Raw genomic sequence first — 22531 nt, 5'->3', positions numbered from 1 at the left:
ACCTTGCTGATCATCTCCTATCCCGTCAAGTCCTGTCTCCTCAACATTAGTGTTGTCCTCTCCCCGACCACTACCCTCTGCTCGTTGTGTGTCCTGCGTAGCAAAAGGGTCAGGACACTCAAAACCATCCAAGACGAAAGATGGCCTATCAAAGCCTCTAGTTATTGTCTTCTTTTTGTCGTAGGCCTGCATCATCTTCTCCATCTCAGCAATCCACTGGGGACTATACTCTTCCTCTTCTTCCCTCGCTTGTGTTAGTGTTGTCACAATTTCCTCATCTTCCACAGTCTTCTCATCTTCCATACCTAACAACTTCTTGCCAATCTGACTCCCCACTCGGATGCACCCATCATCAAGGAGTTCAACAGGTATTTGCTTAAAATCGTCGACCCACCTCGAAATAGTGTGTCCCATCAACACACTTGAAGCGACAAAACGATCTCTTATTCTCTTCGCTCTGTGCGTGCTGGGGGCTCCACCACCTCCCTTATTCACAGCTTCTACCCTCCTCGTTTCCTCGTCGATACAATACTGTTGTTTGTCAATGCGGCCCTCTAACCTTCCAGTTCCGAACTGGTTAATCTCCACCTCCTTCCTTTGCTTAAGGGCCCCCGCTGTCCAACCCTTTATAGTCGGCCATGCACGCACGACTCGTCTGCGTATGTGAACCACGCGGTCCACGTACGCACACTGACAATATCCACGCAATGCCAAATATCAGTAATGCATCACGAAACTATATTAATGCACAATTAACGCCAATGTAATGCACTATAATAATATCAGTAATACACTTAAAGTAATGTAAGTAATACATCATGTAATGCACTACTAATTTTCCTCACCAAAATAAAGTGGATTGGTCCAGTGAAATAGGCACCTTCCGCCCTGTCCCAGCCAGGATACGTGGCTTCCAGCACAGATAAGACGTAACCGCACCAATTCATGTTACCGATCTCATCATCGTCGTCGATGAAATGCAGTATCTTTGGCTTGCAGTTGCCGTCTGAAGGAGTCTCTATCAGCGCATTCTCAAGTAAGAACATGAAAAGACGCTTGAAATCAGGACCCCCATTAGTTTCCTCCTTAATCATGTTTGCAACATCAGCCGCGTTCAACTTGTACCGAGTCTTTTTACCCGCGCTGCAACAATATCGTTGAACTCGAAGTTGTTCTGATATTTTTCTTTGCGTGCTATGGGTGTCGTGCCTCTCGGAAAGCCCAACGTCAGGTGGACATCCTCCTCATCCAGGGTTAAGCGCTCACCCGCAGATAATTGAATCTCGCATCTGGCCAGATTAAACGACTTGAGCACCCGGTAAGCTAGGTACCCTGGTATCTCCCTGATGTTGAAGTCTAGGACAGAGCCGAAACCCAGTTCATTCACGGCTTCCTTCTGCCGTGGAGTCAGGCTTTGTATACATGAAATGAACTCGGTGGGGTTCTGTCGACAGTACAGGTACTCGACTTTCTTTCCCCTCGATTTCTTTTTCTCCACGTCTACATTGGCTGAACTGGTTCCAACTTGTTAACTTCCTAACCTTTCCCGAAGTTTCTGTGCTTATGCTATTGGAATAACATCGTCAACCGCTTCGTCAAACTCAACCCGACGTTGCTTAGATGCTGTCCAGAATATGAAAGACATATGTATTAGAACAACTACTGTATAGGTTACAGTATATAATGCACAACATATATTAAACAATGCACAGATCAAAAGATATACTGTATAAACCCAATTATACTACAACATTAGTACCTATACTGATAGGTATACCAGAGTTCCAAAAATTGCAATTTCTGAATGAACACAGAGTTCGAACCCAATAAAATGGACAATAATGTACTACAATGATCAAATAATGCATCACCTTCACTCGGATCCGGTTGGCTTTTGTACGGCCTACCTCTTTTAGTCATTTTGTATCTGCGCGAAAATATTTACGAAATCAGTGAGGTTTCAACCATAAATCGGTGAGGTTTCAACCATAAAACGACGAAAAGTGTAAATATTGCTCAGAAATCCACTATACACTTCCATAATGGTTACAAAACCAAATCAAATGCTCAAAATTTCATCTGCTTAAAAAAAACGCCATCTTTTGTGCATTATTCCAAATCGAAAGCTAATGGATGAAAACCAAGATATAACTCAAAAATTAACTTAATATACTCAGAATCAACATAAACCGTACTATAATGCTCGCAATGTCATCTGTTTCAAAAAAAAAAACGAACAAAACAATTTTGTGCATTATTTCGAATCGTTACTCAAAAGACACCAAAAATTGTTAATCGACTACTGGTTGTGTTTAAAAACATCGCCAATCGAGGGGAATTAGTGTTTCTACCTAAAAAAAATGCTTCAGAAACACACCTTTGTTGTGTCCAGTAGATGAATCGACTACCAACCGAGCGCGCGAACCTAAACGGAAGCTTTTGTGAGAGAGAATCGTCGATGAACGGCGATTCCACGGCCGGAATCGTTGCTGAATTTCGATACGATTTTTAGAGTGCGGCGGCTAGGGTTTATCGTGTTCTGAATTAGGGGAGAAATAGTGTTGATAGAATGTTGATGGGATGGAGTGAGAGAGAGAGGGGATGGAAAGGTCGATCAAAATGCCGCGTGAATATCGGACATGCCGTTTTGAAACGCCTGGGTAGTATGTTATTTTACTCCTTTACCCTTATAATGCACGAAATTGAACTAATAATGCAACACGGGATCATGTTTGTCCTTTTAATCTAGTCCATCCATTCCATCAATCTAATGGTAGATATTAAGAAGGAAAAAGACTCTAAGGGGGTAATAGGACCCTAATGCTCCCCTATATATATATATATATAGGGTTACGTTAGTGTGCTAACTAATTTACAGTAACAACTAATAACTTTCAGTATTGTGTATTAAAATTATCAATACTAAGACATAATTATATCAATACAACATGTAAATTTAAAATGTCAACACAAAGACATAAGTTTATCAGCACAAGAAGATTGATAAATTTATGTCTTTGTATTGATGTTTTTAACATACAAAATTGATACTCCCTCCGTCCGCCATTAGGAGTCCCGGTCACTTTTGCACACTCATTTTATAAAAATGATAATAAATAGTTAAAGTGGAGAAATGGTAAAGTACAAGAGGGAATAATGATAAGAAGACTACTAATGGCGGACGAAGGGAGTATTAGTTATTAGTTATTACCATAACTTAGTTAGTATTTGATCACACACCTATATATATATATATAGGGTAGTGATAAAATGCAAACTTATATATTGTACAAACTCAAAACTCCTCAACGCAGCTTCAACACAGTTCCAATACAATATCTACACAGTGTAAAATTTCAAGATTTTAATGTCAACACAACATCAACACAATATCAACATAACATCAATCATTGACTACCGTTGAAATTCTATTGACATTTTCATGTTGATGCTTTTTTGTGATCTGTTGACATTTTTCAATGATCCATAGGGTTACGTTAGTGTGCTAACTAATTTACAGTAATAACTAATAACTTTCAATATTGTGTATTAAAATTATCAACACTAAGATATAATTATATCAATACAACATGTAAATTTAAAATGTCAACACAAAGACATAAGTTTATCAGCACAAGAAGATTGATAAATTTATGTCTTTGTGTTGATGTTTTTAACATACAAAATTGATATTAGTTATTAGTTATTACCATAACTTAGTTAGTATTTGATCACACACCTATATATATATATACATGGTAATGCAAACTTATATATTGTACAAACTCAAAACTCCTCAACACAGCTTCAACACAGTTCCAATACAATATCCACACAGTGTAAAATTTCAAGATTTTAATGTCAACACAACATCAATACAATATCAACATAACATCAATCATTGACTACCGTTGAAATTCTATTGACATTTTCATGTTGATGCTTTTTTATGATCTGTTGACATTTTTCAATGATCCAGATTATAATTTTGAGTTTGTACAATATTTAGAGTTTTCATTTGATCACATTTCTATATATATATATATGTGTGTGTGCGCGCGCGCGCGCGTGTGTGTGGGGATAAAAATAGAAGACGAAGGGTTGCATGCATATTAAATTATGCAACCCAAAAACATAAAAAAAAATGGCAGGAGATAATCTTTAATATTGGTTGTTGGCTGTCTAGGTTGTATATACGTAATACATGCGTGGCTGTGAAAATTGCTTGGCGTTAGTAAATTGAAGAGGGGGGCACTCGTAATTAATTGCAGCAGACCATATTATTTATTTCATGGCAGGATGGAAGATAGAAAATAGGATTTTTGCCTTTATAACGCTATCCTGCTTACCTCTCAATTACATCATCCCCACTTTCATTCACACCCTCTAACCCTAATTAACTAACTTTTATAAGTATAACTCTAATTAATCACTACTATTTTCTTAACTATCACTATTTTAATAACTATTTTCTAAACTATCACTATATTTTTGGTACTATTTTAATTAAACTATCACTATATTTTTGGTATCGAAGTCGCCATACCATAACAATTGTGGGAGAGAAATAATTACACGGTGAGTAATCGAAACTCAAGATACATACGATGGTTATCGTTAAAGCATACGTCGAAGAACAACCAATTTCAGTAAAGCGGCAATGTCTCCTCCATATATGCTATTAATAACATCTAGCTTCCTTAAAGACTAAGCATTTTTAACACTAATTAAATCACTTAAAAATATTTTCTTTTTCTAACTCCCCATATATAACTGATATTACTTATTACTATTTGATATTTAATAATATTCTTTTGATAATTTTTTATTCCAAATGTTGTGTAGATTGAGTGGCGTCCGGTATAAAAAAGGTTAAAATAGAGACCAATTGAGCTATTAACTTCATATTAATGTGATTATCATATATTATATCTATATAAAGTACAAATTTCACCACTCTCTGAAATGCCTCTGTTATTGCATGTAGTCCCCAAAATCTCTATTGTAATAATACAGCCACATGGAACATAAAAATTTAATGATGCCAATTAATATAGTTTCTAAGACATTATCGTTATATGAATTGAAATATTTTGTATTCGTTTGCCGTAGTGGAGTGTATTTTACGGAACGATTTTGTGTTTATCAACGCACAAAATAATCATTTTATTTCACCTATATATTAATTCCCTGTATTTCATAAAGTTTATCCGATTACTTGATTTTGTGTTCATCAACGCACAAAATAATCATTTTCTGATTTAGAGAGAAACTAAAAATATAAATAAAAAATGTACGATTTAACTACTGAAACTCAAAAGAATTTTTAATTTATTTCATCAAACATCAAACTATTTATAATAAAAATGACATGACTGAACACTGTATATTAGCTAGACTTTGTATATGAACAGCAGAATGGCATGGCCAAAATATTTGTAGTATGAAATTGCTGTCGGTTAAGTTCTTGGGAAATGAAGTCCTCTGTAACATTTTCAAAAAATTATTGATATACATCGTTACATAACATAGTTCCAATACATTTAATCAGATTGAACTTATTTATTTGAACATGAGTATTAATTTTTTTTTTTTTTCGTCGACTCCATTTTCTGAGTACACTAATACCTTACACACACTAACAGAACCCAACATGATAAAAAGAATAACTAATTATATTGATTTGACACATATTTTAATAAGTTAATTGCTTATTTAAAGAAAATTGGATATAAAAAGTTAATAAAATGAGCTCCTTTTTTATATTAATTTTATAATAAAATATAAATGTAATGATTATTAGAAATGTGAGCAAATTACAAGTCTTGGGACATCCAAAAATAATAGAATGGAGTTTAAATCATGGATGGATGAAGCATATGTTATGCCTAAATTTATAGTTTTCAACAACTGTTCCACAAAAATAAAATTAAATATATAAATATAGCTAAGTTTAATATAGAAATGAAAAATATTGTAAGCCACGTATGTTTTTTGAACTTAATTGAATTTAATGTGATCTTACAAATAATTGCGCATAATGGCGATTTGGCGGACCGGCCGTGTGCAGCCAAATATTAATGCATATTAAATAACGAATTGAATCCAATATACCATTTCAAATTCATATATAAATTCTTGGGAGGCTTAATTTATTACATGGATATATGAACTTCTCCAAATGTAATATAGTACTAGTAGTTTAATATTATGATGAAAAGTCAAATTTTAAATTTAGCCACGTCAAATTCATGCTCGATTACGGTTTTCAAATATATAATTTGTTTAAGAGTAAATGTGACCTAAATTGTAGCCTAGCTACACAAACTCATGTTCGATACGATTTCCAAATAAATGGTTTGACAAAGTAAACGTTATTTTTTAATAAAAATCTAATGCTTGAGATATTTAATTTTCAAGAGCGGTCAATAAAAGAAGTTACTGTAGGCAGAATATATTGAATTTATTATTGAACTCAATCTGAGGATACTGGTAAAACGCACACACACAAACATCGGTAATGTAACACTGAAGCAGTAAGTAAGTAGTATGGTGACGCAATAACAGAATATTGATGGCTCCATAAAGATGGAAAGTCATTTTCTTCGGATCTACTAGTAATTTTACAAGTATTCATACTGGTGTCCAAAAAAGTGTAATAAAAATTCGTATAGAAAAAAGAAGTCCATTTTCTCCTATATATTTTACCCGATTTTACTAGGGTAGCAAATGGCAATAGTGCATGTTCGTATCGTATAAAAAATTTTATATCAACGACATGATAAGTTCGAATACGACTCGAATATGATATAACACTATAAAATTTAATATACATAATTAAAACAAGATCTAATACTATTAAAATTTATCAAAATCTAAATCTAAATATTAAAATTTAAATATAATCCCTCCGTCCTACTTTAGGAGTCCCGGTCACTTTTGCGCACTTGTTTTATAAAAATGATAGAGAAATTGTAAAGTAACAGAGAATAATGTTGAGAAGAGTAGTATTTTTAAAACTAATTGAAATATTAATAGTATTTTTTTAAAAGGTTATTTGAACGCAATTCGAAACCATCGAGTTTTTTTTGGGTCGATCCGATAAGGACCTAAACTTAACAACTTCATGCGTATTCAAATCAAATTTCCATTATATGTCAAAAATTGACATCCCTATATTTTTTTTATGATAAATCTAGTGGACTAATCGTAAATCAAACTTATAGCAAGATTGAAAGAGATAGAATATCATACTTCCTCCATCCCTGAAAATTTTTCATATATTTCACCATTTTCGTTCGTCCCATAAAATTTGTTTCATTTCATTTTTTATAGTTTTTGGTGGTGGACTCTATATTTTACTAACTCAATCAATCTCACTCACACTTTATTACAAAACTAATATTTAAAATAGGACTCAATACAATCTAGTTTCTACTATATTTCTTAAAACTCATATCCGATATAAATGTTAAAAATTTTAAGGGATAAAGGGAGTAATTGGTAAGAAATTAAGAATAGAAAGATACGGTATTAAAATCATGAAACATATACATTAAATAAAAATGGTAGTACGCCGATTTTGCAATAAATGGCTCAACCGCTTGGGGTGAAAGTTGACATTGAGAGAGGGCAGATAGCGTGTTAAAATCATTTATTTGCGGCTCAATATTGCGACATAATTTGGTCTAATAATTAAAATTTAAATACATAATTGTGTGGTCGGTTAAAAACTGAATGCTAGGTTTTCATCATGACATGTGACAGCTGCAGAAAATATTTATTCTCTTCTAATCAAAAAACCTGCCAAGTAGTTGATGCCATTTATAACTTCTTTATTATTATTACTGTATTATTTATTTTTGCACTCTGAAGAGGTCAGCTTCAGTGAATCTTTTTTATTTGATGAAGTATTTTTTTTATCTCTTGTTCAACCATACAATGCCATAATTATGAATGAAACAACAAACGGACTACCCAAAATGGACCCCTTGCACATCGTGACGATCATTTGCGTTTTAATTTTCCTTCGATTCATATATTGTACTTTTACTTTTATCTTATGTGCTCAGTGTGATACATGCATGTAATAAAACCAGAAGAAAGTAATATAAGTATTAGTACATGTTTGACAGATGAAATAAAGATAATTAAAATAATATTTTAAATTGAGGCAAAGAGAGAGATAGAAATTATCATATACTCCCTTCTTATGCTTTTAATTGTTGCAAATTGATCTGAACTGGGTTTAAAAAAATAATATATAAAAGAGTGAGTAGAAAAAAATAGTGAAACGTGAGTCCTATTTTTATATATTAGTATTAATTTTATAACAATGAAATCATTAGTAGAATGTGATTCTATTACTAAAAATAGTTAAAAGTGAGTGACAAATATTGGTGCGCGGATAGACCGAAAAAGGAAACTAGTGTCAAGTAATGGCGGACGAGGCAGTAAGTCTTATTATGGGCTACTTCTCCTAACGTCAATTGTCTTATGATGGAACCCATTCGGAATCCTATCATGGTATAAGAGCGTGTCGCCGACTATAAGCTAAATTTTACTGAATCAACTGTATATTTGAATTGAAACTATAAAATAACTGACTCAATAATACATTTAAAAGTATAGTACTATTTTGGTCCTTTACATATGACCGATTTATGATTTTGGTCAAGAACATTCACTTTTCAAAAAGTAAGTTCGAAACAAATGAAAAACGATATCGTTTGCATCCTTTTTTGATGGCACCGTTAATTTTCGATGGTCAACCGTCAATTAGCGAAAATTTGACCGGATTAGACTTAATCTAGATTATTAGTTGGTTAATTTTATGTTAATTATTTTGCTAATAATTCAATTTTTTAAATATTTTTGAATATGAATAATCAAACACATTTTCTCTCTTTTCTTTCATCTCTCTCATCACTCTCTAAGAAGAACCCTAGTTCTTCATTCCGACCAAGAAGCCCGATTCCGACCGATTTCGACCAATTATTGTTGGTTTCCATGAGTTGGAAGTCGCCGTACCCAAACCACCGTTACACAGAAGGTCTCGGTGACGTGAAAAAATCATATGTGAGGAAGAGGAAGAAGGTTGAAACGAGCGATTCTCGAAAATCTGACACCGAACAAGGACTGTCAGCTGTGTCGGGATTTGTGGGTTCTAACCCTAGCTCCAACGCGGATGTCCATTTTTCTCCGAAAATGAACCCTACTTCTTCAGTTGGTGACCGGCGAGCTTCTCCAGAAAGCGACCCCGACTTTGAGAGGACGAAGAAGAAGGCCCGATATCCCCGTCATTTTCACCAGAAACCGCCGCTCCATCTACTTCGTCGTTCTGAACGGAGAAGACCTTCGCCTCAAATTCCAGAACCTCCTCGTTCGCCTCAAATTCCAGTTCCTCCTCCTCCGCCTGAAAATCCAGTTCCTGAATTTCATTAAGAAGGTAATGTTGTTTGAAATTTGTTTGAAAATCGTTTGATTGCATGTTTGCTTACTAGGATTTGCATTTATTGGTTGTGGTGTATTTAATATGGTGTTGTCTTTATTAAGTGGTCTCATTGAGTATGATTTGAATATATGCCAATGATTTTGAGAATTTTTAGGGTTTGGTGTTATCTGGAAAGAGTTTATTTGTCTGCATATAATTTTGACTTGTGAAAGGGTGTTATGTGGACTGGGTGTTGGGGAACCAGACGAAAGGGGACCATTTTTCTTGTCTGTAAATGTGTAGGACTATAAGCTGATATGTAGAGCATAAATATGGGACCAATATGTTATCTTATCTTGTTTAGCTATGATGACTGATATCATCTTACATGCAGATGGGACCTTCTTACAAGATTGCACTACAATGGTGTCCTTGAGGAAGGGTTTGGGAAGAACTATGTCAATGCTGAACTTCAATATGTCCACAACTGCGATCCAGACAAATGGTCGAAGCTCGAGGTTGATGATGTGTTAGAGAAGCTGGGGATGGATGTGACTGGGTTAGAGTACTTCTATCGGATTCCTGGGAAGAACTTCGAGGATGGAATGTTGCAGCTTTTTGACAACAAGTCTGCAATAGAAATGGCAGAGTTAGGGGTCAGGGCTGGGGTGATTGATGTATATGTCATTCACCCCGGGGGTGTTGGTGAGTTGTTAACGGGCTCACAGCCTGTTAGTCAATTAACACAGGAGAAAATTAAAAGTCCAGTTAGAGTTACATAGCGTATAGATGGTTTAACCGCAAGTGAAGACGATCAGAGCGAAGAGGAAGGTAATGCTAAGGGGTATGGTAATGGTGATGATGGGGGATCTGGTGATGGTGATGATGGGGGGTCTGGTGATGGTGATGATGAGGGAACTGATGATGGTGATGATGAGGGACCTGATGATGGTAAGGATGAGGGAGCTGGTGAGGGTGAGGGAGCTGGAGATGATTGGTTAGTACAAAGTTCAGCCAGTGATTATAAGGTGGATAGTGAGGAAGGATCCGAGGAAGAGAGTCTTGTGGCTGTGAAAGGCAAGGGGAATGGTTCGAGAAAGGGGAAACAAAAGGCTGGAAAGGGGAAGGGAAAGGCTGAGGCTGCGAGAAAGGGGAAACAAAAGGCTGGAAAGGGGAAGGGAAAGGCTGAGGCTGCGAGAAAGGGAAAAGGGAAAGTTAAGGATGTTGTGAAGGGAAAAAGAAAAGGAAATGGGACCTGCAATGAGAAAGGAAACAAAAAAGAGAAGGCTGATTCTGATGACGACAACGCGGGGCAGTCTATGGACAGAGACTATGATCTGAGTGATAAGGAAGAGGACAACATAATGACTTCTCAAGTTAAGGGATGGAAGAATGTTGTTAATTCTATGAGAGTCCTTGGTGATTTAGATGATGGTGGGGAAAGTGACACTCTTCGGAGTGATTCACCTAGCTCGGACACCGATGAGGCTGACTTGGCGGGCGAGGGTGACTGTGATGTCATGCAAAATCTGAGCTGAAGATATAAGCCTACCAAGGACAGAAATGATCCACGGTTGGAAGTGGGGTTGCGGTTCAATACCAAGGCCGATTTTACAGACCTTATACGTCATCAAGGTGTCCAGTTGGCTAAGAAGTTGAGACTCAAGAAGAACGACAATGTTCGTTGTATTGCCTACTGCAAGGGGTTGCTGAGAGTAAGAAGGTTAAAGATGGTTGTCCTTGGATGGTTTCATTGTATTATAGGAGTGAACTTTTAAAGCTGGTTGTCCTTGGACGGTTTCATTGTATTATAGGAGTGAACTTGGATGTTGGCAGATTGGAGCTCTGCGTGATATACACAAGTGTGGGCGTGCTTCTTACAACCACGGTTGTGCTAATGCCAAGTATTTGGGACGACTATTCAAGGAAGATATGAGGTTATTTTCTGGGATGACAGTTGCACAATTTGTGGAGAAGGTGCATATGGAGTTGAAGATAACAATTTCGGTGGGAAAGGCGAAGCGTGCAATGGCACGTGCGAGAAAACTGATCGAGGGCGATACAATCCAGCAGTACAAGAGGTTGCATGATTATAGGGCAGGGATCTTGAGGACAAATCCAGGGAGTACCGTTGTCCAAGCAACTAGGCGCCTATCAGATGGAACTGACAAGTTCAATGGAGTCTACATAGCTTATGAAGCTTGTAAGACTTCCTTCAAGCAGCATTGCTGGCGTATTATAGGATTGGATGGTTGCCATCAGAAAGGACAAAGGAAAGACATACTCCTCACTGCCATTGGATTAGATCTGAATGATCAGATCTTTCCCGTCGCCTGTGGTGTTGTAGCCATTGAGAATACGGATACTTGGAGCTGGTTTTTAAGTTTATTGGTTAAGGATCTGGACATAAAGGATTCGAGCAAGTGGACATTCATCTCGGATAGACAGAAGGTACAAAATTACATTGTAAATTTGTGTGGTTTTTTAAGTTTGATGGTTAACTATTAGCTAATCTTCTTTCTTCGCCATGGGCAGGGCCTTATCAATGTTGTCCGAAGCTGCTGCCATAATGCCGAACACCGCTTCTGTGTGTGGCATATGCACAACAACTTCAAGAAGTTGTTCCCATCTCCAACGCTAAAAGCCAAGATTTGGGGAGCAGCTCATTCAACAAATGCATACGCCTTCGAGAAGGTGATGGAAGAGGTGAAACAACTGAACACTGCTGCACACACATGGCTTACTGTGCACACTGCCAAGGAGAGCTGGAGTCGAGCTTTCTTTGGTTTTGAGGCCCATTGTGACATTCTAGTCAACAACATTTCAGAATGTTGCAACAAAGTCCTATTGTTTGCGCGGGACAAGCCCTTGTATGGCATGCTGGAATGCATCCGAAATTATTTGATGGACAGTTTCACCACCCGACGGAAGATGGCTGTAAAGTTGGAGGATTGTGTCGGACCCAAGATAGGGAAGAAGCTTGAGAAGCTAAAGGAAAAGGTTGGAGATTGTATGGTGAGAGAGGCTGGTGAATGGGTGTATCAGGTAAACACCAAATTCAATGAACAGTTCATGGTGGATATACGGGATCGGAGTTGTAGCTGTAGGCGTTGGATGTTGACCGGGTTACCGTGCCCACATGCGATTGCTGCTATTCAGATGACTGGGGAGGATGTTGACTCCTTTGTAGCTAAATGCTACTCAACGGAGACGTCGCAATTGGTGTATGCGCCCATCATCTACCCGGTACATGGACCAGATATGTGGCCAAGGACTCCTCATCCCGATATCGTTCCACCAGACCTTACCCGATTGAAGAGATAGCTGCAAGAAGCAAGATCAAAGCAAAGACAGCAAGGATAGCCCGTCAAGTTGTCACAGTCCGAGATGGAGAGGATGGACGCCAGAAAATGTCGAGGAAGGGACTGATGCCAGAGTACAAGTGTCGGCTTTGTGGTGAAAAAGGACACAACAGAAGGAGATGTCCCTAAGGCATTCAACTGGGCAAATCGAAAGGTATAACTTTTTTTTTGAACTATTTTCATTCAAATGTAAACCCTAATCAATGACACTTCTTTTCTAAACTATTTGTAGGGTCGACGGTTAGGAGAGGGCGTAATCGCGATCAAGAACAACAGACTTGTACATTGTGCAACCAACCCGGTTGCGGATATGTTTGAAGAACCTGGCTCCTCAAATGTTGCTGCCTCTGTTCCCGCGAAGAAGAAACCACCCAGAAAGGAGAAGGGTGTTTGATGTTGGCGTTTGACTTTAAAAATTGTGTCGTGTTGTGTAACAAATACAATGAATATTTGGTGTTGATGGTTTTGTGGATTTGATGCTTTTTGGGGGTTGATGGTGTTAAGGTTGATGCATTGCCTTATGACAATGTTTTTTTTTGGATATAACAAGTAACTGCAGTTGTTTTTTAGCATGTATCAAGGTGTAAATGGCTTATGACATTACCTTATGACACTACCAGGTTTAAACAGCTTATTTTGTGATCTGTTGTTTGATGCGTATGAAACCAACATCACTCACAAATTTTGTACATGTAACTCTGAATTTGGTGTGCTTAAATGTTCAGGACCAAATGGAAGTAAAAAATTTATAGGAAAGACTACTTTGACTTATACTCTAGGATTCTCCAATTAGGGCTTTCTGGCGATTTAGAACATCACTACATAATTCAAATACGAGCAACACAACAACAAATTCAAATCTACTTCAACATTCAAAGAGGATTCACAAATACTACATCAAATTACTTGAATATACACATAAGTGTTGCAACAACAACAAAACAAAGAACAACAAAGCTCAAAACATTGATTAATTTAAGGAGTTTTTTCATAATTTCGGTCAAATTCAAAGCCAGCTCGTCAAAAACGGCACCACGGACCGAGGATGACGAAGAAGAGGCCCGATTTGGTCCAATTTGGCTCGTAATTTCGACATCACGATTCGGCTCGCACCACTTGAAAAAACCGCATTCCTTCGTCTCACATGTGAAGTAAAACTTCCCCCTCGATGGTTTGCCTTGTCCGATGACAATACGGAGTGCCGCCATCTTTTTATAATAACAGAAAACGTAGCTAAATCGGAAGTCTCCGAAGTCACGGACGCGGTCGTGGTCGACGGAGACGGAGTTTTGGCTACACGTCGAACGGGCCATGTTCGAAGGTGTTTGGTTGTTGCAGAGATGGAGAAAAAGAATTAGGGTTCTTGGGGAGGAAGAAGAAGAATGAGCGGGAGAAAAGGGGGGGGAGAAATTTTAATGAAATGAGTTTTGAATTTTGTGTTTATTATTATAGTATTTTCATTAATTTTAATTTAGGGTTTAAAAATGTAAAAGCCGAAAATAAAAAAAAATATAAAATTAGCTACAGTAATTAAAATAAGCTAATCCGGTCAAATTTTCGCTAATTGACGGTTGACCGTCGAGAATTAACGGTGCCGTCAAAAAAGGACGCAAACGATATCGTTTTTCATTTGTTTCGGACTTACTTTTTGAAAAGTGAACGTTGTGGACCAAAATCATAAATCGGCCATAAAGGACCAAAAGAGAATTATACTCTACATTTAAACTTAAATTTAGGTCAATTTAATAGGAGTTTGATCTAACCTGATAAAAAAAAGTTTAATCCCTCTAAACTTTACCTTGAACTGATAAAAAAGAAGTTCAACGCTCTCTAAGCTTTACCTTTGAAGAGTTTAAGAGAGAGAGAGTATTGATAATTGAAATTCTATTCGTGAGTATGATAAAACTATCTTAAACATGATTTCGACTTTTAATTTAACGTGTTTACTTTCGTCTTTTTACTTACTTCACAGTGACATTTATACTTGTCATCTAACCTCACCTTTCTCACTTTTTTTCCCTTCCACTCATTCTTAAAAGTACACAAAGACACACACACAACACACACTTTGTTTAAAATCTCACGACAAACTCTAAGTGGCCCTCCCATTTTAAATCCAAAAAAAATTGACAACTGCACACAAATTATTTACTAAGCCATAATGTCTAACTCATCATTTATTTCCTCTTACGAGGCTGTTCTCATCCTGACGTCATTACACCATTAATTTCTCCGACACTATAATAGACAGTAATTTAATGTTGTCTAATATTATTTTTTTTTGCGCAGCCACAACACTACAAAAGCATGCAGTATCTAATGCAGAGTGATGAGTGATGACAATTTAGTCACTTATATACAATTTCACTAAAAAATCAACGTAAAAACACGCCTTATTTTCTGAAATCACATGCCCCACATTCTACTTTTAGCATACTAACCCTATTTAATTCTTGGCACTATATATGCTTGCCTTCATATTTCCCAAAACCCCATCACCAAATATTTATCCCACAAAATCACTCTCTCTCTCTCTCTCTCTCCAAATCTTAGGTTGCAAATAGATTTGACTAGGGTTCTAAAGTTATTTGCCACACCACCCTTTTCTTGGAAAATAACTAATCAAGAAATGGTGAGATCCAACGGCCAAGAGAAGACAGAGGTGAAGAAAGGTCCATGGACTCGTGAGGAAGATCAGAAGCTTCTTGCTCATATTGAAGAACATGGCCATGGAAGTTGGCGTGCCCTCCCTGCAAAAGCTGGTGATTTTTTTTTTTTTGGTGTTTAATTATATTTTTATGATGAAATATTGATTATCTTGTGTAAATATTTTAGGGTTACAAAGATGTGGGAAGAGTTGTAGATTGAGATGGACTAACTATCTTAGACCAGACATCAAGAGAGGCAAATTTAGCTCCCAGGAGGAGAAGGCCATTATTAGACTCCATGCCCTTCTTGGCAACAGGTCTCCAATCTTGATTCCAAATTGAAATATAATCATAAAATTGGAATTTCTACTCCTGTCCATCCCAAGGAAGATGATCCCTTCCTTGGGCAGCATGAGATTTTATGCAGCTTTATTTTGTTATGTTAAGTGGTGAGAGTAAAGTAAACGAGACAAAATAAAGTAGATATAATAATGTTTCTAATTTTAGTAATGAGTCATCTTGATTGAGAGAAATTAAAAAAAAAGTGGGTAATCTATAGTGGGATTGAGGGAGTAACTTTTTAGGGTTTCATAAGCTAAAATCGGAATAATTTTATAATTTGGGATGTTACATGATTTTAGGTGGTCGGCAATAGCAACCCATCTGCCAAAGAGAACAGACAACGAGATCAAGAACTATTGGAACACTCGGTTAAAGAAGCGGTTGGCCCGGATGGGGATCGACCCGGCCACCCACAAGCCGAAGGAGAACCTGGGCTGTTCAGCCCAGTCGAGGCAGGCGGCCGTGGTAAGCCACATGGCCCAGTGGGAGACTGCCCGCCTCGAGGCTGAGGCCCGCCTGGTCAGGGAGTCGAAGCTTCTGTCAAAGCTTCAACTCCTCTACAAGATCGCGGCGCCCGTGCCTCCTCAGCAGGCACCGGCGCCGGTGTGCCTAGACGTGCTCAAGGCGTGGGAAGCCTCCAACGGCGGCGGCGGCAGCCTATTCATGCACGACTCCCCGACTTCAACCCTAAACTTGGGGAGAGTAAACGAGTACGTGCAAGAGAGGGGAAATTTGATGCAGGAGAATAGTTGTTTGAATTCTATTAATAATGTAGAAGGATCCATGGATGCTACGTTGTTGAGCTCCGATTGCTACAACAGTTCTTACGCCGGAGAGTTTGAAGACAACAAGAATTATTGGAATGAATTGCTTAATTTAGTGAGTTCGCCTGTGGAATCACCTGCGTTTTAGTGTTTGTCTGTAATTATGTAAGTCTAGTGGGGTTGCATTTAGTGTATGTGATTAGTAGGGTATGACCTGCCTTGGTTGATTATCATCAGAGAACTGCTACTTTTCTTCATCACCATATCGGTTGGTGGTTGTGTTTTTTTTTTGGAAATTGAAATCAACCTTTTCTTATTTAATTTACATTGGAGTTAGTTAAATATTTGAGCTATCTAGCTTGTAATTTCAGGCGATGACTAGTTTTAGATGGCACGCTTAAACTAGATTTTAACCAACAAATAGTATATCATATCATCAAAACTAGGGGTTGGGTAAAGCACAGAAAAATATTGAAGTACCAGTTTTATAGTATCGAAATATACTGAAAAATATCATTTTATATTGTATACTGTGGGACACTGAAATTTCGATATACACCGGAAGTTACGGAGTATACAGTAATTTATGGTATATCGTATAGTATATAACGACATCAATATACCGTAAGCCGTAAAACGGCATATACAGTGAATACCAAATATATTTATATTATTACTGAGCATTATACCTAAAATACTGAAACTACATTACTGTATTAGTATTGAAATTGGTCTTACCGAATTCCTATATACCGAAAATTTCAATAAAGTAATTGTACAATTTTTACTCATACCAAATTTTTGGTACGACATACAGTATGACAGTTTAGGTATGGCATACCGTAACGATCTCCCCTTATTAAAACACTGTTATTTCGATGCTACAACTAATTTAGCATTAAGTTGTTGGATCTAGATGTTACATTGACTTCGTTTTGATAATTACTTAATTTCAATTTGTATTCAACTTGACTCATCTTTTGGTATGGCATAAGAGGTTTGTGGTCGGAAATCGAACATGTAACGTAAATGTAAAATTTTTCCACCTGGGAGTGTTAATAATCTCCTTTAGATCACAACACGATCTTTAAAACAGTAATTTGAGTATCGATGTGTATTCACTTCGTTTTCGATGCAAAAGTGGGGAGATAGACATTTAGGCCATCGATAACCTTGTCTCACATTCATCTCTTAACTACATTATTCATAGCTCGACACCACTTATTACTCTATCTCTTATTCAAGAGACCGCATGCAACACTTCATCTCTTAACAACTCCTCTGTGAACTATTCATGGGTCCCACTATTATATTTCTTTTCATTTCCTAATTTACTTATTATAACATATAATTATTTTTTTTTCAAATTAATTAATATATGAAATTCATTAAAAATAAAATGTTCACATATAAATTAATTTCAATTAAAAATTTATATTAAAAATCAAATGACATTTACATTATAATAAAGTATAAACATGCTATTTAAAAAGACAAACTAATAGTAGGAATCAACATATGGATCATCTCTCGATTCCCCACATGCCAAGAATTCAATATGATGTGTCACTCAACTTGATATAAGTCTTGGATATAAAAAATAAGAATCAAATAAACATGAAGAGTTACTTTCCAATCCAAGAATTCAAAAAATTAGTTACCCATATACTAGGTAAAAGATTCCATAATAAAGTAAGAAAGTAATTTACCTATGTATGATCAAACCCAAAGGTTGAATCTTTGATGGCTCTAGTCTTCTCTTTATTCTCTTGCTCCAATATGACAAAACTTGAGGTGCAACATGATCTTTAATTCTTAGTGATAAATCTAGTGGAGATGAATTCTCATGTGTGTCAGTCTCTAACTTTAATAATGAACTATGGGGAACATTTATAGACTTGTGGGCGTTCTGCTCCATAAGGTAACAATTCTGGCTCAGAAAGGTAAGTCTTGGAGAGATATAAGGCAAACTGCTTGTGCCACCCGAATTCAAGTAGCACTGACTCCATCTCTGCAGACTGTAGAGAGTCTTCTGGACTTTTTATACTCTTCTCGGCGAACCGGTCACTCATGCTCGGCGGTCGCCGGTTGTAACTTTGGTGCAGGCAGAAATTTCAAGACGGACTGTTGGCTTCCCGTCGAACGTTGGTCTGATCGGCGGCCGTTGACTTTGTCTCTGCGGGCCGTTGTTTGGTCCGTTTCCTCCTGTTTTTGTGTCTGGCCTTTTTCTACCATTCTCTATGTTTATTTTGCACATTTCTCATAAAATATGTTAAAATACCAAAATATATAAAATATTGATGCACTTTTTATTAGCACTAAATAAACCTACAAGTATACAGAGTATATATAGTATAGCTAAAGGTCAGTACCGGGATATCGAACACGGGGAAGGCAAACACAAAGTGTCTATCCTTTACTAGAACTCAATTACTATCTGGAAGAACAGAAGGTTTTGGAAAACTTTTTGAAAACAGAAAACAATTAAAAACAATTAACAACTAAATGCGAATAAAACACGGAGACAATCGATAGAGATAAGGGAATCCCAGGGATGTGCGTTCACAGTTATGGTTATACAAATTCCAAACTACAATATCCTAGCACAGTTATTACTTTGATAGGACGAGTCGCTTAGCTTATGCTCATGCGATGCAAATGTTGATTACAAAATTAGGGTTGTCAATCCTAACACGTACCTCCATAAAGCTCCTAAGACCCTTGAAAAGTCCTCACTCTCAATTAACAGTGCCATTTTAAGGAAAGCTAACTATAGCGTCTACTAAGTGGATCTAACTCGCTAGAACTCTCTCACAGTTATGAAGCAAGCTATATTAAATCATACAAGATTGTGTCACTCAATCATGCAACATCAAAACTACTTAGAGAAGAAACAAAGTAAAAATAAAATGGATATTAAATAGGAAATTGGAATTGTATAACCAAAGTCGTTACTAACACATCCCTAGAATCCTATGAGTTTAGTTACACATAATGAAATAAGCAAAACACATAGATTGAAGGGAAAACAATTGGAACATAAAACTAAAGCAAATAAAATCCGTAGGTTGAATCCTTATCGTTCTTGATGTTCTTGAAATCCTTCTCCAACTCCTTGCACAAGTGAAGTACTCTAGCTTTGATCTCTATGAATTATTTTGCAAGTAGAAGCTCTCTCTTTTTGATGAAGCTTGAGGTCTTATTTATAGGGGAAAGCCATTCCTTGTTGTAGAAGGAAAAGATCTTCAAAATATGGTAAATCTAGGAGCAAATCTAGGAGCAAATCGGATCTCGATTCGCCGCCTTTCTCCGGCGGGCAGCCGCACCTTGGCCGGCGGTCGCCGCATTGGAGTCCAGAGAGTCTGTTTCTCCGTCGGCGGACCGCCGCATGACTTCCGGCGGTCGCCGGGCGAGACTTGTCTTCCAAGTGTATTTTTCCGAGGCGGACCGCTGCACTGCACTGCCCGCCGGGCGCCGGCGGTCGCCGCACACCTCTCGTGGCGGTCGTTGGTCGCCGTCTGACTCCAGATTTCCAGACTTTGCGTTTTGACTCCCTTTTTCGCCTCAATTATGCATATTTCTCACAAAACACGTCAAAATACCAAAATAGACATAATATGCAAATAATGGACGTGTAGAGTGACTTTGACATAATAAACGGACCAAATAATGGCCTTAAAATAGTGCAAAATCCGAGCGTATCAACTCCCCCAAACTTACATTTTTGTTTGTCCTCGAACAAAACAATAAAGACACAAGAATAGACGCACGGAATGCACAAGGACTAGACGTCATAATTGCCTCAAAAGATGGAAGAATAATTTAAACATGTATTAACGCAATCAAATCAAGCATGGCTTATTAGTGCACTTTCATTACTAACTCGTGGAACACCTTGAATTCAAGCACTCACATGTGGCAAACTTCCAAAGATGGGAAGTGTTCTCTCACTCTCAAAGTGTATACGGGTAATGTGTATATAAGCACTCAAATCATGCATCATACAAAGTTTACCATAGGCTTGCTCAAAGTCTAATCCCTCCTCCACTAGATGTGATTAAGCATCAAAAGTCCGAAAGGTCTTTATCTTTGGTTGTAATGTAGGCTCTTTGGTAGGTGAGGAATATTTGGCTAAAAAGTGACTAAAAATAAAATATCCCAAGTAGAGTTAAAGTGACTCCACTTTTCTAAAACCCAAGACACTTTTAACACTTTATTTTTCTCCTTCAACTCACTTTCCAATCCTTTTATTTTCTTTTCTTATCACAACCTTTCACACTTTTTCTCTCTTTTTTTTTCTTTCTTTTTATTTTAATAGGCATCTTTTCTAAGATCAAGCACACATATTTCGAATTTTTCTATTTCACAACTTTTACTCTTCTTTATATTAAGCACATTACTTTTTATACTTTCTCCCTTTTCTCTCCAATTCCTTTACAAAATAAGATAACAAAAACTAACTAACCCAAGGAATTGTCCCCATTATTTTGGCTTCCAAAGAAAAGGCTTAAAGGCTCAAAATTAGCTCCAAAGGGAAAATATTTGAAAATTTGAGAGGGTCAAAAATTTGGATAAAAGTAGGCTAGAAAAGATGGCCTATCATCCTCCTAAATCAACTTAAACACTATGTAAACTTAGGCAAGACTAGGAGCAAGTTCTAGAAACATATACATGAATGCAGATAAATCACACAAGAATGAAATTAAGGCTCAAATCCTCACAAGGTATAAAGCATGATTCAAGGCGAACAAGCAATTCACTAATTATGCACCTTTTCACCAAACCATCAAATCAAAACGTTAAGCCACACTTAAACATAGATGGAATGTAATATCATTGGCAACTCGGTCTAAAGTGTGTCCCTAAGCATGCGTGTTTCTAAGTTCTTCATGTTAAGTTCACGACATGGATTCAAGAAAACATTTTTAGAAAACAAAATTCTCCTACGGGGTTTTGAAAAACAAAAACAAAAACTTAAAGCAAAAAGAAAACACTAAAACAAAAACCTAAACTCACGGTCCACCACTTCATCCCCCCAAACTTATTTACAACAAAGTGTAAAATAAGTTTGTAGAGTCGGTAGGGACGTGAGTAAACTACTGAAAAAAACCGTACCTTGAAAAATTTCGCGTCGAGGCTTGACGGGGCGAAAATTTGAAAAATTTTGAAAAATCGCACTGGAAATTGTGCCCAGGTGGCGGTCCGCCGCGGCATGTCCGGCGGTCGCTGCGCAGCAACAGATTGTTCCAGCGAGCAGGTGGCGGACCGCCGCAGCGCATGCGGCGGTCGCCACGAAGAGGTCAGAACCTGCGAAAAATTTTTCAACGCACAAAATTAAACTAAAACCAAAAATACTTAAAATTAAAGCAAAAATTGTCAAAAACATAAAAAGAAATTGTCTTAAAACATCCAAAAATATGGTACAAATGCTCATTTAAAGTCATTGAGCTTGACTTCTTCAATCTTGAGGAGGAGGAGGGAAACGGGCGTTGAGGTCGTCGAATGCACCAATAAGATAGGCGATGTCGCCACTCATGGTTTGGCGCTCTTGTCGAGCCTCGGCGGCCATCCTTTGGAGCTCTTCAATTTGTTGACGGCGATGCACGTCTTCTAATCGTTGTTGCTCCCAAAATTGTTGCTCCGCCGTGCGCCAATCGCCTTGAGCCGTCCATCCTTGGCGGTTGTAGGCGTTCTCCCTTTGTTGCTCCGCCCAACGGGTGTCCCAAGTGTTGGACACGTTTTGCATGTAGGAGTAGATGTCTCCTAGTTGGGCGGAGGTGTTTGCTTGGAACTCATCATCGGGGTTCGGCCTTCCGCGGCGGCGGTTTGCTCGAGTCCGGCGGCGATGGCCCTCTACTTCCTCTTCCTCTTCTTCTTCTTGGCGATGTTGGGGCGGCGGTGGCGGCGGCACTTCACTCTCTTGGGCTTGAGAATGCTCCCCTTCCTCATTGTAGTGGTCAATGGCATCATAAGCGGAGTCAT

General features: G+C 37.5%; 1 protein-coding gene across 1 annotated transcript; it reads left to right on the top strand.

The window, feature by feature from the left end:
- The first annotated feature begins 15274 nt into the window (after positions 1-15274).
- On the top strand, positions 15275-16870 carry LOC125223290 (transcription factor MYB106-like). Its single transcript, XM_048126373.1, has 3 exons — positions 15275-15557; positions 15631-15760; positions 16085-16870. Exons 1-3 carry the CDS (start codon positions 15425-15427, stop codon positions 16695-16697), a joined length of 876 nt encoding a protein of 291 aa, XP_047982330.1. The 5' UTR covers positions 15275-15424; the 3' UTR covers positions 16698-16870.
- The last annotated feature ends 5661 nt before the right edge of the window (positions 16871-22531 follow it).

Source organism: Salvia hispanica, chromosome 4, assembly GCF_023119035.1.
Source record: "Salvia hispanica cultivar TCC Black 2014 chromosome 4, UniMelb_Shisp_WGS_1.0, whole genome shotgun sequence".
In the NCBI taxonomy this organism is placed as follows: domain Eukaryota; kingdom Viridiplantae; phylum Streptophyta; class Magnoliopsida; order Lamiales; family Lamiaceae; genus Salvia; species Salvia hispanica.
This window is presented reverse-complemented; position numbering and strand designations above follow the sequence as displayed.

Coding starts and splice junctions, on each gene's coding strand:
- LOC125223290 (XM_048126373.1), top strand. CDS start 15,425: ATGGTGAGATCCAACGGCCAAGAGAAGACAGAGGTGAAGAAAGGTCCA. Junction 15,558..15,630: donor TGCCCTCCCTGCAAAAGCTG/GTGATTTTTTTT, acceptor TAAATATTTTAG/GGTTACAAAGATGTGGGAAG. Junction 15,761..16,084: donor CATGCCCTTCTTGGCAACAG/GTCTCCAATCTT, acceptor ACATGATTTTAG/GTGGTCGGCAATAGCAACCC.